Source organism: Lepeophtheirus salmonis, chromosome 9 (genome assembly GCF_016086655.4).
Source record: "Lepeophtheirus salmonis chromosome 9, UVic_Lsal_1.4, whole genome shotgun sequence".
Lineage (NCBI taxonomy): Eukaryota > Metazoa > Arthropoda > Copepoda > Siphonostomatoida > Caligidae > Lepeophtheirus > Lepeophtheirus salmonis.
Window position 1 is genome coordinate 25,974,380 of NC_052139.2, and position 19,024 is coordinate 25,993,403.

Below are 19,024 nucleotides of genomic sequence, written 5' to 3' on the forward strand. Positions count from 1 at the left end.
TCTTCATCCGTTATTATTTTAAAAATATTTAAGGAGGTTTAAATTGTTTGACTTAATTGTATAGTTCAAAAATTTTCTCTCATTCTTGCACCGTGCATTTTATACTCCATTATACTCCTTCCTTTATGAATAGGTCGGCATTGACTTTCCGTCTAGAGTTTTTCCTTTTCATTTTATTTTTCCCAATGTTAAATAATGGTCAGACAGTCCATTGGACGATATTCTTGCAAGATTTAATCTATGCTGTAGCATTTGCCCTGTTTAAATATCCCACGTTCACCACTGAAAATCAACCGTTCACCCTTGTAAAGCGGACCGAAAAATCTTCCTAATTTATATGGAAGCATCTATTAACTTCTTTAAATTCCTTGTACATATAAATTATGTAATTATATAGACTCATAAATAATTAATTTTTTGTCGGAATATTAATATAACAAATATTCACGCAACCTTTTTTAGATTATCTTATTAATATTTCTTAAAAAGATGGAGCCCCGGTCACACATTCAATGCTATCCAAAGATACAGCTTGTATGATTTAGAAACAAAACAAACAGATTCCGGGATAGAGATAAATGACCTTTGTCATCACTGGAATCTTCTGTATTATTATTTTTTGAGCTTTGTCGGGGAGAGGGCACGTATGAAACTCTGTAGGCCTTCATTTTACAGGAATGGGCTCTAATTGACATGAAAGAAATCAAACGTGTCCATCATATCTTCCTGTATCGTTTGGAGAAATGTGGCAGGAGAAGGCGGCCAAAGTTTGTTATTAAACAACTCCTAAACACTGTATAATTAATAAAAACTTTCTATTAGTAATAAAATAACCGTATTAGTGGTATTTTATATTACTATCAATTTATTAATCGCACCTTCTCCTTATATGTATAGATACCCAATAAGAATAAAAATTGATTTTTCTAATTATTAAAGCTTTGTTTTATATATAATTATTCTTAAAGAGAGTAGAATGCATTTAGGATAATAAAATTATACACTGATTACTTTAAAAGATTGCTTTTGAGTGTTACCGGGCGATCCATTGAAATCTGAGCACTTACTTATTCAATTATTAATTAAAGTTGAGTAATTGAAATGGATTCATATTTTGGAATTAATAAAACATAAACAATAAATTATTAACCAAAACAAATTATATCTCTCTAGCTTACGTATAAGTCAGGAAAATGACACTTTAACTTGATATGCAAATTTTCAAACACAGACTCCAAGCAGTTGGGTGTCTCTAAGACTACTGTCTACGTCGTTAGCATGTACAAAAGGTTGGAGAGGAAAATGGGATCTGTCAAAAAGGCCAAACTGGAGCCGGAAGAGTTAAAGAAAACAGTCCAGGCCAATCCCTACTAGTCAATGGGGATCCATACAAGAAATATTGGGTTCTCACATCAGTCTATCTAAAAGGCTATCACAAAAGTGGGATTGAAAGAGTCTTGTCAGAGAGGAGAGACAAATTTTGACAGCAGCATTCTTCTATTTCCTTCTCCCTTGTTGCAAGACTCTTTTAAGCTTTTTTTGAGACTCCTACTCCCCCCTATAGCCCTGATACATACACTGTTAGCGACACATTATAGGTGTAAGTAGAGTGGAAGGCCTTTAGTGCCCTTCATCCAAACAGTGGCCCTCTCAATGCTACTGTCAGCCAGTACTGGGACAACATGATACATCCGCAGGAGGTGCCAGGCCAAGCCTTAAATAATAAATTATATCTTGTTCAAGTTTTAAATTCAAAGTGTTCAAATTTTAAAGGAGCACTCGGTATGTGAATTACTTTGAAAGATTGATTTTGGATATTAATGAATTTATGTTGTTATGTCCATAAAAAAAGCCTAGATACTGATTGCACTTTTAGTTTGATTGCTTAAGAAACATACATAGAGTGACCATTCGTTTTTATATATATATTTTTTTTTTTTTTTGTTTTACTAATGAAGTTGAAACAATGCGACGTCAAGTAGATTTCTCCTTGAATCAATCAGGACATTTTTAGATGATTTAAATCATGATTAGTATATGATGAGAGACATCCATCTTAAGCACGTTCTAAAAGCATAGATTAATTTGAAATTGTACATTTATATCGTTTAGTTCATCATTACTCCTGCCCTAAAAATGTCTCACAGGTCATTTTTAATATACTATTGACTCCTACCAAATTTTCCAATAAAACTTTATCGTTTTTTGGAAATTTTTGACTTATTTTATAAAATTTTGTTGTTAATGTATTTTCATTTCATTTACATATTATTATAAAACAAATTTGAAACAAATTACTCCAAAACAATGGGGCAATTTAGTATCTGCGGATACAAAATAGAACTGAGTCAAATATCACAAAGCTTCTAAGAAAACGTTTGCTTTTTGGAATTTCCCACTCCCAAAAATCCAAAAGAAGTTGCAAGAAGAAAAAAATGGATATCAAATTTTAAATATATTCCTAATTGGAACCTGCTGAACATTATGTATGAGATAATCATTTTGAATCATAATTCCTTCTTCATATTTGCTCAAGCAAAAAGTATATGATTAATAAAGGAAATAAAAGTAAAAACAGTACCGTACTTGACTCATTCAGAAGAGAACTGGAAATTACTTTCCAAAATGCTTGAAATAATAATACCTCTAGCGGACAAAAAAAGTAAATTTTGCCCAAAAAAATTTTCCCCCTAATAATAACGTTAGCCGTCCATACGCTACTTGGTTTAATGCTTTAATGCAATCACCATCTGCTAAGAGTTTAATTAATAAACCTATTTAAATAAGTAATCATGTAATTGTGTTTATAATTTTTGGGGCTAAGCCCACCCAAACGACGAAAGCTGGCAACAACCCTTCTACAGTACATCATATGGAAATCAGGACTAAATGTTGTATTGCATTTACATGCATTGTTTTGTTTTTTTTCTCAGCTGAATTTACGGTTCAGACAAAAAATTTGAAACTCTCAATCTATACTGCCTTCAATCCTTTATCTTGTTAAATTTATTTGATGTTATGTTAGAGAAACCAAAGAGAGTTTTTAAAACAGCCCAGTTTCAGAGACCCTTTTTCTCGGATATAAAAAAAAAGCTTCAGCAAAAAAAAAAATATTATAAAATTGTATATAGTAGCATTGATTTTGAGGCAAAAAATAAATTTTTTCCCTGTTCACTTTTCTTTGAGATGTTAAATAAATAAAAGCTGATTTCTACGAACTGAAAAAAATAGTAATAATGCAGTCTTTTTATAACTGGTAACTATTTTCTTGGCCTTTTAGGTCATAACGGCCTTAAAATAGCATGTTTCTAAAAACAAATTTTATGACATACAATCATCTACTTCATAAAAAACAAAAAATAAGGACTTTAAAATTTTAAGGATTATCCTTGCTACATATTAGTAGGTATCTTTCTACATTTAAAAAAAAAGGAGATTATAAGGTTTAGTGAGGAAAAAAAAGAAGAGAGGGACTTTTGACCAGTAATGCTGATTATGTCCTAAAACGCGGGAGCGGTTTTATTGTAATTGGGAGACAAATCTGTCAAAAAAAGAAAAAAAGAAATCCATATAATACTAGAAAACAGTAATAGAAGCTGTCATCCTTATTTTTTCATTCTTTAAGAGATACAAAATATCATTATTCAAGATCATAAATAAATCAAATAAGTACCCTGTATCTACCAACTACATATTTATGGTTTCGAAAAGTTTTAGAAACATGTTGAGTTGTATTGTGATGAATTTTGTGATTAAGTATCGACTACTGTTATTACATCTTAGAATCTCTGGTTAAAAGATTAAAAGTCTTAATCACATTTAAAAATGATTTACGTATTATTTTTATTTTATTTGATCATTTATGAATCATTCAAAACACATATACCCTGTTTGCAGAAATAGTCATGAATTTGTCTGAGGCAATGAGTAATACTCCAACAAGTAATCTTGCATAAACACAAGTTACTCCAAATATTAAGAGAGTTTTGTTTCGTGATTTAAACTTAATATAGGCTCTAAATTACACAAATTAATCTTAACGACATTAGAATGTATGAATAATTAAGGGATAATTAAAAAGAAATAATTTGTATTCATTATAGTTGAAACATTATAATTTCATTTTTGATAAAAACTTCTATAAAATTTAATGAGATTGAGTGTGATATATAAAATAATAGCTGATACTTAGATATGTAGCAACACGATTTTTTTTCTCAAACCATCTAATTTTCAGTTTTTAAGTTGAATTAACTCTTTTTATCCAATATATAAACCACACCAACTGGTAGCAACTATTTACATTCTTTCATCCCTACTCCTGGGGAAAAATTCGCTTGGATGGATCTAGTTCCAGTAACTCACCGTCTTGCAACTAAATGAGTGTCTTTTGGATTAGGGATCTTGAACATGATGGTAAATACCTACCATCCAACTTCAACCTCATCAAGTCACAAAAAGAATAATGTGAGAGACTTCACCAAATCTGGATAGAATAGCAGAGTTCATTTGAAGATGTAGGAAGAACAAAGTGTTATGTATTGTCTTTTATATGTGCTTTTATCTAATGATGTAGGGATTTTGTTTTAAATAGATAGTACCTTTTTATTAATTAGATTTTACGTGTAACATGTTTATAGATTTTAGTAGTTTTGGCTATGTACGGCCTTTTTAGTTTTAATCCCTTAAAGAATAAATATATTAGTGCATGATTGTACCCCGAATCTAAAGGTACTCTTATTGGCTTTGGCTCCGGTCCGTTATTTCCTTCTGTTGGGTAGTGTTCGCAATACACTACACAAAGCATCGATGATGGTTGCAATAATTAATACTGGAGAGGTTATTGAGACTTGAGATACTTCATAAGTGCTGCTTTGGGAGTTTTCTGCATTATATGCATTCAATGAATAATAAACAAAATTTGCATTTATTCTGAAAAATGTTTACGCAACAATTTAAAAATGTTCTTTATTAAAATATATTTCTAATCAATTGGAAGCAATTTCTTATAAATTTCCCAGGTCATCAATGAAAGTTTAAAAAGGAACTAATTAATATTGCTCATGAACTATACTTTTAAGAAATGAATATCTTTGAAAATGAAAGATATATTGTACAGACATTAAATGATCTTATTTTCTTCTCAAATGAACAAAAGCGTACTTTTTACTGATTCTTATATACAAAGCTACATAAGTTAATATTTTCTTTAAACTATTATACATAACAGCAAAAACAAGAATAATCAAAAACCCTTGCAAAAGTACAGCAACTCTCAGAAAATAGTTTGTTAACTAACAATAAAAATTACAGATAACGATTCGGAGCAGGCTCCCATTCTAAGGCATTTGCCGACATGGATAAGGAGATATTCATCCAGGCTAATGCGTGTTTTAGGGGCCTGTTGGAGGCTTTTGTTGAAGCTACAAGTGTTTGGCTCGAGTCATTTCTTATGAAAATGAATTGTCAAATACATTATTCTTAAATTTTCCGGATTTAAAATCTCCATTGAATGTAATTGCAGTCAAAACTAAACTGGAAATGTCTCCTTTCTCTGATTTGTGTATATAATTGTTCTTCTTTTTCTCGTGCACGACATAATTTTTTTTAGCATGAATAATCCTAAAACAAACAAAACCTAAAAAAAAAAAATCCACTCATCTTTTACAAACCACATGTGATACAAAAAACGAATATAAATAAATGTATACAAATCAGATATTACAGCGCAAGTCCACAGCTGAGCATTGCGAAATGATGTTACTAACAATCATTGCTACTCTACTCCTCACTTTCCATGATGTCTATTCAAGCGGTAAGTAAATGAAATAAGTATAAATCCATTCTAGTATAACCTATTTGTCTTCAGTCAAGCATGCTGAATGTCGCATCGTTTACGATAAATTTCACAGACAGGAAATGGCTTCAAGGAATTTTATAGCAGGGGCAAAGTGGCCCAACAACGAAGTTCCCTACGAAATCAGTTCTGGGTACAGCAGTTCCGACTTGGATGTGATTAAATCCGCAATGAGAGAAATAGAGAGTAAAACGTGCGTGAAATGGGTCCCACGCTCAGGACAAAAGAGTTTTGTCCTTATCAACCCCAGAGAAGATGGATGCTTTGCAGTCTTGGGATATAACCCTAACCGTGGAATGCATGTTTTGAATTTACAAAGGAGTAACGGACGTAGCACATGCATGGTGAGTTAGCATTTTATTAGAAAGGCAGTTTTCTGCACTTACATACGTATCCTTCTTTTCAGATCATGGGTATTGCTGCCCACGAAATGCTCCATATTTTAGGATTTGCTCACGAACAAACAAGACCTGATCGAGATCAATTTGTTCAAATTTATTGGTCAAGAATTAAACGGGATTCTATCTCTAATTATTTTAGAGCCATTGATATTAATGCAAGAGAACGTCCTCCAGTATGTGATCCCAGGTCGACACAAACTTCATTTGATAATTGCTACTCGGGGTTCAAGACGCGTACGTTTGGATTGGAGTATGACTATGGATCTATTATGCACTATGGATTAGATGAGTAATTATTTAAATTATAGCAAATCCTTTAGTATAAAGTTATATTTGTTGAATTTTTAGTTTTACAACCACCGGCCAAGATACAATGAGGGTCCTTAGACCTGTACCCACTGGTATTGTTATCGGTAATAGAAAAGGGATGACAAACTTAGATGCACTTAAAGTAAAAATGCGTTATGACTGTAACGAGGACCCAGAAAAAAAAACGACGAGAAAGCCAAGTGTTGGTAGGTAGTTATTTTGTAGTCATTGAACGAAAAACTAAATTCATTATATCAAATAGAATGTAAGGATATTTATAGAGAGTGTCCATTATACAAAAATCAATGCAAGACTAACCAATTTATCAAAGATGGCTGTAAAGTTTCTTGCGGCGAATGCACTGGTTGGTTATTTTTATTTATTTGAAACTATTCACTTTTTATTATAATTTTTGAATCCCTTTCTTGTCTTTAGAATGCTATGACATGTATAGAAATTGTCCTGACATGAAACATCTTTGTGGAGAGCTTGATGCCATTACAAAAGGATGTAAATTAACTTGTAGACTATGTAAGTAAAATTATCTTTAATTACCTTACAATCTTTAATTATTTTAATTAATATTTTCAGGCTAACTTACTATGGATATGTCTATTTGATTATTTACTCCTTATTATTAGAATATTTAATTATTCATACTACAATTTATGTGTAAATCATTGTAATTTATATGAGTAATATTTTCAAACTATATCCTTGAGCAATGTTAAAAATAATATGTACTATGAATCCGCCATTTGATGAACTTTTTAATATTAAGGCTTACAATAAAGGAATCTGCACAAATTTGCCAGGTTTTTGAACCTACTTTATTTATGTTTGACAATACTATATATTAAAATATGGGGAGATGTATTTTTGGTATAAATTGGAAAGGATCTAATATATATTTTCCTTTCAACTGTAGTCCTGAATTTACTCTGACATGATTTGAAGCAGCTGGCTCTACCTGTTGTGAACATAGATATATAATGATGTGGAGAAGAAGTTGACGTCAATATTTTTATTTTTGATCCTCTCTCTATTTACATTTGATTTTAATTTTCTTTCTGGGAATCTAATCGAATGATAATCTTTCTCAACAATTAGTCCTGCTTCAGAAGAGCCTCCACTGATTGGGCGATGGCGAATATTTATAGCTCAACGAGATCGATGATTGGTGAATATCTCCTCGCATGATATGACATCAAGTACCTGTATAACGTATATCTATATTGTGTATCCTAGGATACGTCTGGTTCAGGGCTGTCAATCTGACAGGCGTCGACGCAGATAAGATTGCCTTTGATGAAGTTCAATTTAGCTTTATCAAGTAGTTCATCAATTAAGAGCATGGAACATCTAAATATTTAGTATTCACTAGTGGATTTGCTAATGAAAGACGTATGGTAATACTGATAATTTTTTGGGTGGGTGACACAAGTTTAGGTCCTTGTTCGACCAGGAGTAGAATTAAGGATCGCAATAATAGTAATTCTTGGCAATGTCCTAGGTTATTATCTACTCCCCCTGGCCACAACTGTTTGTTGCTCATATAATGAAACGTAATGTTGGCTAAGATGATCATCTCAAAAACATTCTTCAAATTGTCAGGGCTACTATTAGTGTTAATCATTGATGTCACGAAGGGATCGATTTCACCTTCCTTAATGACCGACAAGTGGGACTGGACATAATGCGAAAATATGAAATTTTGCTTCTATGCATAAAGGGATTTAATACCGACATTACGATGAATATATATATATATATATATGAGGATAAAAGTGCATGGAATAATCATTGAAGGGATTTTTGGATTTTCTTTTTTTCAAGTTAAAAATCCAATACAATTCAGACAAAATTATTTTTTTCAAAATTAATTGAAAATATTAAATAATTAGGACAAAATATTTCAAAAATCCATAATTATGTAGTCTTAAAAATTTAAAAATCCATAACTACATAGTCTTAACAATTCAAAAATCCAATGCTATTCAACCAAAATAAAACTTCAAATATAAAATTTTTGGAAAAATAATTTTAAAAATATAAATGTTTTTGAAAAAAAGTCAAAAATCTACAAAAATTTACAAACATAAAATTTTACAAAAATTGAGCTTTAAGTTTAAATTTTTTTCACAAAAAAAAATCCAAATTATATATTTATTGACAGAAAATTAATTATCTTCAAAAAAAATTCAACTAATTATGATTTTTTAGTAAAAAACAATAAAAAATCCTTAATCTGCGTGAGGCATTTGTTTTTGGATCGATTAAAGAATCTTCTAAATCCAGGATGGGGCAATAGATCTTGTTTTGTAAAATCAGGCTGTAAAAGTAGTTTTTATTCTTGGGGCGAGATTCTACAATAACATTCAATTGCTCCCATGTGTTGGAGTACGGATGCACGTGCTTTAGCTGTTGAAAATAAATATTATCAAAAATGATTTGACAGAATGTTTTATAAAATACAAATAGATAACGTAGTAATTGAAACTATTCTGACTCCCCTTATTAATTCTTACCTAGTACCTTAAAATGGAATATAAGCGTGTCTAAGAGCTATTACAGATAATAAAAAACCCGCTTGGATGCCTGTTACCATTCCAAGGGTATTGAGCAACAGACTGTCTGCCCTAGTTTTCTTCAACCCAACCCAGAGTTTCAGGCACTGGGACATAACTAAATTTAATGTAAAGGCGCCTAGACATATCGTGTTTTTTATATTATGATGATAAATTATAAATAATTATATGTATATTAAGTGAGAATGTTCCAAAATGCCGATTTACGGAGAGGAAAATATTGCACAATATGAAAGTACTTTCTATTCATTTCTAACCTAATTTTTTTTCAATAACTATAATAAATTGTCTGGAGAAAGTAAGAAAATATTCATATACTCAAATTTCATATTATAACATTTAATTGAAGGTATTTAAAAATAATATGTTCTGCACGCTACTGATTCTGTAATTCCTGAAAAATTCATTTAATTCTCCGTAATGTTTAAGATAGTTGTCTGTTATATTATTGAAATATCCTACCTTATTAGATCATAGATTATAGAACATGATTACGGTATCAAAATGTATTTAGGAAAACAGTTTTAAAATGAAAAAAAGATAACTTAAATTTTTTGTAACATACCTATATTGAGGTAAAAAAGAATTTTTGTAGTTTTGATTGATGATATCAAAAAATAGAGTTTCTGTCCATGTGGGTGTCCTTTATAGGTGCCCACACCGTTGGACCTAGGAGGCTGAAATTTTTCATTTTTTTGGTGGGTCTAACCTCAAGTTTTCGACCGATTTTTTTTTTGTCAGTATTAGTTTTTATCAAGTCCTAACATAGCACTAGTAAAAATTTAGTAGGATACAACTCAGACCATCTAATTTTCAGTTTTTAAGTTGAATTAACTCTTTTTATCCAATATATGAACCACACCAACTGGTAGCAACTATTTACATTCTTTCATCCCTACTCCTGGGGAGAAAATTCGCTTGGATGGATCTAGTTGCAGTAACTCACCGTCTTGCAACTAAATGAGTGTCTTTTGGATTAGGGATCTTGAACATGATGGTAAATACCTACCATCCAACTTCAACCTCATCAAGTCACAAAAGAATAATGTGAGAGACTTCACCAAATCTGGATAGAATAGCAGAGTTCATTTGAAGATGTAGGAAGAACAAAGTGTTATGTATTGTCTTTTATGTGTGCTTTTATCTAATGATGTAGGGATTTTGTTTTAAATAGATAGTACCTTTTTATTAATTAGATTTTACGTGTAACATGTTTATAGATTTTAGTAGTTTTGGCTATGTACGGCCTTTTTAGTTTTAATCCCTTAAAGAATAAATATATTAGTGCATGATTGTACCCCGAATCTAAAGGTACTCTTATTGGCTTTGGCTCCGGTCCGTTATTTCCTTCTGTTGGGTAGTGTTCGCAATACACTACACAAAGCATTGGTGATGGTTGCAATAATTAATACTGGAGAGGTTATTGAGACTTGAGATACTTCATAAGTGCTGCTTTGGGAGTTTTCTGCATTATATGCATTCAATGAATAATAAACAAAATTTGCATTTATTCTGAAAAATGTTTACGCAACAATTTAAAAATGTTCTTTATTAAAATATATTTCTAATCAATTGGAAGCAATTTCTTATAAATTTCCCAGGTCATCAATGAAAGTTTAAAAGGAACTAATTAATATTGCTCATGAACTATACTTTTAAGAAATGAATATCTTTGAAAATGAAAGATATATTGTACAGACATTAAATGATCTTATTTTCTTCTCAAATGAACAAAAGCGTACTTTTTACTGATTCTTATATACAAAGCTACATAAGTTAATATTTTCTTTAAACTATTATACATAACAGCAAAAACAAGAATAATCAAAAACCCTTGCAAAAGTACAGCAACTCTCAGAAAATAGTTTGTTAACTAACAATAAAAATTACAGATAACGATTCGGAGCAGGCTCCCATTCTAAGGCATTTGCCGACATGGATAAGGAGATATTCATCCAGGCTAATGCGTGTTTTAGGGGCCTGTTGGAGGCTTTTGTTGAAGCTACAAGTGTTTGGCTCGAGTCATTTCTTATGAAAATGAATTGTCAAATACATTATTCTTAAATTTTCCGGATTTAAAATCTCCATTGAATGTAATTGCAGTCAAAACTAAACTGGAAATGTCTCCTTTCTCTGATTTGTGTATATAATTGTTCTTCTTTTTCTCGTGCACGACATAATTTTTTTTAGCATGAGTAATCCTAAAACAAACAAAACTTAAAAAAAAAAAAATCCACTCATCTTTTACAAACCACATGTGATACAAAAAAACGAATATAAATAAATGTATACAAATCAGATTATACAGCGCAAGTCCACAGCTGAGCATTGCGAAATGATGTTACTAACAATCATTGCTACTCTACTCCTCACTTTCCATGATGTCTATTCAAGCGGTAAGTAAATGAAATAAGTATAAATCCATTCTAGTATAACCTATTTGTCTTCAGTCAAGCATGCTGAATGTCGCATCGTTTACGATAAATTTCACAGACAGGAAATGGCTTCAAGGAATTTTATAGCAGGGGCAAAGTGGCCCAACAACGAAGTTCCCTACGAAATCAGTTCTGGGTACAGCAGTTCCGACTTGGATGTGATTAAATCCGCAATGAGAGAAATAGAGAGTAAAACGTGCGTGAAATGGGTCCCACGCTCAGGACAAAAGAGTTTTGTCCTTATCAACCCCAGAGAAGATGGATGCTTTGCAGTCTTGGGATATAACCCTAACCGTGGAATGCATGTTTTGAATTTACAAAGGAGTAACGGACGTAGCACATGCATGGTGAGTTAGCATTTTATTAGAAAGGCAGTTTTCTGCACTTACATACGTATCCTTCTTTTCAGATCATGGGTATTGCTGCCCACGAAATGCTCCATATTTTAGGATTTGCTCACGAACAAACAAGACCTGATCGAGATCAATTTGTTCAAATTTATTGGTCAAGAATTAAACGGGATTCTATCTCTAATTATTTTAGAGCCATTGATATTAATGCAAGAGAACGTCCTCCAGTATGTGATCCCAGGTCGACACAAACTTCATTTGATAATTGCTACTCGGGGTTCAAGACGCGTACGTTTGGATTGGAGTATGACTATGGATCTATTATGCACTATGGATTAGATGAGTAATTATTTAAATTATAGCAAATCCTTTAGTATAAAGTTATATTTGTTGAATTTTTAGTTTTACAACCACCGGCCAAGATACAATGAGGGTCCTTAGACCTGTACCCACTGGTATTGTTATCGGTAATAGAAAAGGGATGACAAACTTAGATGCACTTAAAGTAAAAATGCGTTATGACTGTAACGAGGACCCAGAAAAAAAAACGACGAGAAAGCCAAGTGTTGGTAGGTAGTTATTTTGTAGTCATTGAACGAAAAACTAAATTCATTATATCAAATAGAATGTAAGGATATTTATAGAGAGTGTCCATTATACAAAAATCAATGCAAGACTAACCAATTTATCAAAGATGGCTGTAAAGTTTCTTGCGGCGAATGCACTGGTTGGTTATTTTTATTTATTTGAAACTATTCACTTTTTATTATAATTTTTGAATCCCTTTCTTGTCTTTAGAATGCTATGACATGTATAGAAATTGTCCTGACATGAAACATCTTTGTGGAGAGCTTGATGCCATTACAAAAGGATGTAAATTAACTTGTAGACTATGTAAGTAAAATTATCTTTAATTACCTTACAATCTTTAATTATTTTAATTAATATTTTCAGGCTAACTTACTATGGATATGTCTATTTGATTATTTACTCCTTATTATTAGAATATTTAATTATTCATACTACAATTTATGTGTAAATCATTGTAATTTATATGAGTAATATTTTCAAACTATATCCTTGAGCAATGTTAAAAATAATATGTACTATGAATCCGCCATTTGATGAACTTTTTAATATTAAGGCTTACAATAAAGGAATCTGCACAAATTTGCCAGGTTTTTGAACCTACTTTATTTATGTTTGACAATACTATATATTAAAATATGGGGAGATGTATTTTTGGTATAAATTGGAAAGGATCTAATATATATTTTCCTTTCAACTGTAGTCCTGAATTTACTCTGACATGATTTGAAGCAGCTGGCTCTACCTGTTGTGAACATAGATATATAATGATGTGGAGAAGAAGTTGACGTCAATATTTTTATTTTTGATCCTCTCTCTATTTACATTTGATTTTAATTTTCTTTCTGGGAATCTAATCGAATGATAATCTTTCTCAACAATTAGTCCTGCTTCAGAAGAGCCTCCACTGATTGGGCGATGGCGAATATTTATAGCTCAACGAGATCGATGATTGGTGAATATCTCCTCGCATGATATGACATCAAGTACCTGTATAACGTATATCTATATTGTGTATCCTAGGATACGTCTGGTTCAGGGCTGTCAATCTGACAGGCGTCGACGCAGATAAGATTGCCTTTGATGAAGTTCAATTTAGCTTTATCAAGTAGTTCATCAATTAAGAGCATGGAACATCTAAATATTTAGTATTCACTAGTGGATTTGCTAATGAAAGACGTATGGTAATACTGATAATTTTTTGGGTGGGTGACACAAGTTTAGGTCCTTGTTCGACCAGGAGTAGAATTAAGGATCGCAATAATAGTAATTCTTGGCAATGTCCTAGGTTATTATCTACTCCCCCTGGCCACAACTGTTTGTTGCTCATATAATGAAACGTAATGTTGGCTAAGATGATCATCTCAAAAACATTCTTCAAATTGTCAGGGCTACTATTAGTGTTAATCATTGATGTCACGAAGGATCGATTTCACCTTCCTTAATGACCGACAAGTGGGACTGGACATAATGCGAAAATATGAAATTTTGCTTCTATGCATAAAGGGATTTAATACCGACATTACGATGAATATATATATATATATATATGAGGATAAAAGTGCATGGAATAATCATTGAAGGGATTTTTGGATTTTCTTTTTTCAAGTTAAAAATCCAATACAATTCAGACAAAATTATTTTTTTCAAAATTAATTGAAAATATTAAATAATTAGGACAAAATATTTCAAAAATCCATAATTATGTAGTCTTAAAAATTTAAAAATCCATAACTACATAGTCTTAACAATTCAAAAATCCAATGCTATTCAACCAAAATAAAACTTCAAATATAAAATTTTTGGAAAAATAATTTTAAAAATATAAATGTTTTTGAAAAAAGTCAAAAATCTACAAAAATTTACAAACATAAAATTTTACAAAAATTGAGCTTTAAGTTTAAATTTTTTTCAAAAAAAAATCCAAATTATATATTTATTGACAGAAAATTAATTATCTTCAAAAAATTCAACTAATTATGATTTTTAGTAAAAAACAATAAAAAATCCTTAATCTGCGTGAGGCATTTGTTTTTGGATCGATTAAAGAATCTTCTAAATCCAGGATGGGGCAATAGATCTTGTTTTGTAAAATCAGGCTGTAAAAGTAGTTTTTATTCTTGGGGCGAGATTCTACAATAACATTCAATTGCTCCCATGTGTTGGAGTACGGATGCACGTGCTTTAGCTGTTGAAAATAAATATTATCAAAAATGATTTGACAGAATGTTTTATAAAATACAAATAGATAACGTAGTAATTGAAACTATTCTGACTCCCCTTATTAATTCTTACCTAGTACCTTAAAATGGAATATAAGCGTGTCTAAGAGCTATTACAGATAATAAAAAACCCGCTTGGATGCCTGTTACCATTCCAAGGGTATTGAGCAACAGACTGTCTGCCCTAGTTTTCTTCAACCCAACCCAGAGTTTCAGGCACTGGGACATAACTAAATTTAATGTAAAGGCGCCTAGACATATCGTGTTTTTTATATTATGATGATAAATTATAAATAATTATATGTATATTAAGTGAGAATGTTCCAAAATGCCGATTTACGGAGAGGAAAATATTGCACAATATGAAAGTACTTTCTATTCATTTCTAACCTAATTTTTTTTCAATAACTATAATAAATTGTCTGGAGAAAGTAAGAAAATATTCATATACTCAAATTTCATATTATAACATTTAATTGAAGGTATTTAAAAATAATATGTTCTGCACGCTACTGATTCTGTAATTCCTGAAAAATTCATTTAATTCTCCGTAATGTTTAAGATAGTTGTCTGTTATATTATTGAAATATCCTACCTTATTAGATCATAGATTATAGAACATGATTACGGTATCAAAATGTATTTAGGAAAACAGTTTTAAAATGAAAAAAGATAACTTAAATTTTTGTAACATACCTATATTGAGGTAAAAAAGAATTTTTGTAGTTTTGATTGATGATATCAAAAAATAGAGTTTCTGTCCATGTGGGTGTCCTTTATAGGTGCCCACACCGTTGGACCTAGGAGGCTGAAATTTAACATTTTTTTAGGAGGGGGGTACTTGGTGGGTCTAACCTCAAGTTTTCGACCGATTTTTTTTTTTTGTCAGTATTAGTTTTTATCAAGTCCTAACATAGCACTAGTAAAGAATTTAGTAGGATACAACTCAGACCATCTAATTTTCAGTTTTTAAGTTGAATTAACTCTTTTTATCCAATATATGAACCACACCAACTGGTAGCAACTATTTACATTCTTTCATCCCTACTCCTGGGGAGAAAATTCGCTTGGATGGATCTAGTTGCAGTAACTCACCGTCTTTCAACTAAATGAGTGTCTTTTGGATTAGGGATCTTGAACATGATGGTAAATACCTACCATCCAACTTCAACCTCATCAAGTCACAAAAAGAATAATGTGAGAGACTTCACCAAATCTGGATAGAATAGCAGAGTTCATTTGAAGATGTAGGAAGAACAAAGTGTTATGTATTGTCTTTTATGTGTGCTTTTATCTAATGATGTAGGGATTTTGTTTTAAATAGATAGTACCTTTTTATTAATTAGATTTTACGTGTAACATGTTTATAGATTTTAGTAGTTTTGGCTATGTACGGCCTTTTTAGTTTTAATCCCTTAAAGAATAAATATATTAGTGCATGATTGTACCCCGAATCTAAAGGTACTCTTATTGGCTTTGGCTCCGGTCCGTTATTTCTTTCTGTTGGGTAGTGTTCGCAATACACTACACAAAGCATCGATGATGGTTGCAATAATTAATACTGGAGAGGTTATTGAGACTTGAGATACTTCATAAGTGCTGCTTTGGGAGTTTTCTGCATTATATGCATTCAATGAATAATAAACAAAATTTGCATTTATTCTGAAAAATGTTTACGCAACAATTTAAAAATGTTCTTTATTAAAATATATTTCTAATCAATTGGAAGCAATTTCTTATAAATTTCCCAGGTCATCAATGAAAGTTTAAAAAGGAACTAATTAATATTGCTCATGAACTATACTTTTAAGAAATGAATATCTTTGAAAATGAAAGATATATTGTACAGACATTAAATGATCTTATTTTCTTCTCAAATGAACAAAAGCGTACTTTTTACTGATTCTTATATACAAAGCTACATAAGTTAATATTTTCTTTAAACTATTATACATAACAGCAAAAACAAGAATAATCAAAAACCCTTGCAAAAGTACAGCAACTCTCAGAAAATAGTTTGTTAACTAACAATAAAAATTACAGATAACGATTCGGAGCAGGCTCCCATTCTAAGGCATTTGCCGACATGGATAAGGAGATATTCATCCAGGCTAATGCGTGTTTTAGGGGCCTGTTGGAGGCTTTTGTTGAAGCTACAAGTGTTTGGCTCGAGTCATTTCTTATGAAAATGAATTGTCAAATACATTATTCTTAAATTTTCCGGATTTAAAATCTCCATTGAATGTAATTGCAGTCAAAACTAAACTGGAAATGTCTCCTTTCTCTGATTTGTGTATATAATTGTTCTTCTTTTTCTCGTGCACGACATAATTTTTTTTTTAGCATGAGTAATCCTAAAACAAACAAAACTTAAAAAAAAAAAAAATCCACTCATCTTTTACAAACCACATGTGATACAAAAAAACGAATATAAATAAATGTATACAAATCAGATTATACAGCGCAAGTCCACAGCTGAGCATTGCGAAATGATGTTACTAACAATCATTGCTACTCTACTCCTCACTTTCCATGATGTCTATTCAAGCGGTAAGTAAATGAAATAAGTATAAATCCATTCTAGTATAACCTATTTGTCTTCAGTCAAGCATGCTGAATGTCGCATCGTTTACGATAAATTTCACAGACAGGAAATGGCTTCAAGGAATTTTATAGCAGGGGCAAAGTGGCCCAACAACGAAGTTCCCTACGAAATCAGTTCTGGGTACAGCAGTTCCGACTTGGATGTGATTAAATCCGCAATGAGAGAAATAGAGAGTAAAACGTGCGTGAAATGGGTCCCACGCTCAGGACAAAAGAGTTTTGTCCTTATCAACCCCAGAGAAGATGGATGCTTTGCAGTCTTGGGATATAACCCCAACCGTGGAATGCATGTTTTGAATTTACAAAGGAGTAACGGACGTAGCACATGCATGGTGAGTTAGCATTTTATTAGAAAGGCAGTTTTCTGCACTTACATACGTATCCTTCTTTTCAGATCATGGGTATTGCTGCCCACGAAATGCTCCATATTTTAGGATTTGCTCACGAACAAACAAGACCTGATCGAGATCAATTTGTTCAAATTTATTGGTCAAGAATTAAACGGGATTCTATCTCTAATTATTTTAGAGCCATTGATATTAATGCAAGAGAACGTCCTCCAGTATGTGATCCCAGGTCGACACAAACTTCATTTGATAATTGCTACTCGGGGTTCAAGACGCGTACGTTTGGATTGGAGTATGACTATGGATCTATTATGCACTATGGATTAGATGAGTAATTATTTAAATTATAGCAAATCCTTTAGTATAAAGTTATATTTGTTGAATTTTTAGTTTTACAACCACCGGCCAAGATACAATGAGGGTCCTTAGACCTGTACCCACTGGTATTGTTATCGGTAATAGAAAAGGGATGACAAACTTAGATGCACTTAAAGTAAAAATGCGTTATGACTGTAACGAGGACCCAGAAAAAAAACGACGAGAAAGCCAAGTGTTGGTAGGTAGTTATTTTGTAGTCATTGAACGAAAAAACTAAATTCATTATATCAAATAGAATGTAAGGATATTTATAGAGAGTGTCCATTATACAAAAATCAATGCAAGACTAACCAATTTATCAAAGATGGCTGTAAAGTTTCTTGCGGCGAATGCACTGGTTGGTTATTTTTATTTATTTGAAACTATTCACTTTTTATTATAATTTTTGAATCCCTTTCTTGTCTTTAGAATGCTATGACATGTATAGAAATTGTCCTGACATGAAACATCTTTGTGGAGAGCTTGATGCCATTACAAAAGGATGTAAATTAACTTGTAGACTATGTAAGTAAAATTATCTTTAATTACCTTACAATCTTTAATTATTTTAATTAATATTTTCAGGCTAACTTACTATGGATATGTCTATTTGATTATTTACTCCTTATTATTAGAATATTTAATTATTCATACTACAATTTATGTGTAAATCATTGTAATTTATATGAGTAATATTTTCAAACTATATCCTTGAGCAATGTTAAAAATAATATGTACTATGAATCCGCCATTTGATGAACTTTTTAATATTAAGGCTTACAATAAAGGAATCTGCACAAATTTGCCAGGTTTTTGAACCTACTTTATTTATGTTTGACAATACTATATATTAAAATATGGGGAGATGTATTTTTGGTATAAATTGGAAAGGATCTAATATATATTTTCCTTTCAACTGTAGTCCTGAATTTACTCTGACATGATTTGAAGCAGCTGGCTCTACCT

At 31.3% G+C, this 19,024-nt stretch overlaps 3 protein-coding genes across 3 annotated transcripts; all 3 read left to right on the forward strand.

The window, feature by feature from the left end:
- The first annotated feature begins 5,729 nt into the window (after positions 1–5,729).
- On the forward strand, positions 5,730–7,374 carry LOC121124422 (hatching enzyme 1.2-like). Its single transcript, XM_040719577.2, has 7 exons — positions 5,730–5,815; positions 5,870–6,201; positions 6,264–6,547; positions 6,607–6,773; positions 6,830–6,931; positions 7,003–7,098; positions 7,159–7,374. The coding sequence occupies exons 1-7, from the start codon at positions 5,755–5,757 to the stop codon at positions 7,161–7,163; spliced, it is 1,047 nt and encodes a 348-aa protein (XP_040575511.1). The 5' UTR covers positions 5,730–5,754; the 3' UTR covers positions 7,164–7,374.
- A 3,954-nt stretch (positions 7,375–11,328) lies between these two features.
- On the forward strand, positions 11,329–13,110 carry LOC121124421 (astacin-like metalloprotease toxin 3). Its single transcript, XM_040719575.2, has 7 exons — positions 11,329–11,551; positions 11,606–11,937; positions 12,000–12,283; positions 12,343–12,509; positions 12,566–12,667; positions 12,739–12,834; positions 12,895–13,110. The coding sequence occupies exons 1-7, from the start codon at positions 11,440–11,442 to the stop codon at positions 12,897–12,899; spliced, it is 1,098 nt and encodes a 365-aa protein (XP_040575509.1). The 5' UTR covers positions 11,329–11,439; the 3' UTR covers positions 12,900–13,110.
- A 4,040-nt stretch (positions 13,111–17,150) lies between these two features.
- On the forward strand, positions 17,151–18,859 carry LOC121124479 (low choriolytic enzyme-like). Its single transcript, XM_040719634.2, is given in 8 exon segments — positions 17,151–17,300; positions 17,355–17,686; positions 17,749–18,032; positions 18,092–18,218; positions 18,221–18,257; positions 18,315–18,416; positions 18,488–18,583; positions 18,644–18,859. Coding segments are annotated over 8 exon segments (1,095 nt in total). The 5' UTR covers positions 17,151–17,188; the 3' UTR covers positions 18,649–18,859.
- The last annotated feature ends 165 nt before the right edge of the window (positions 18,860–19,024 follow it).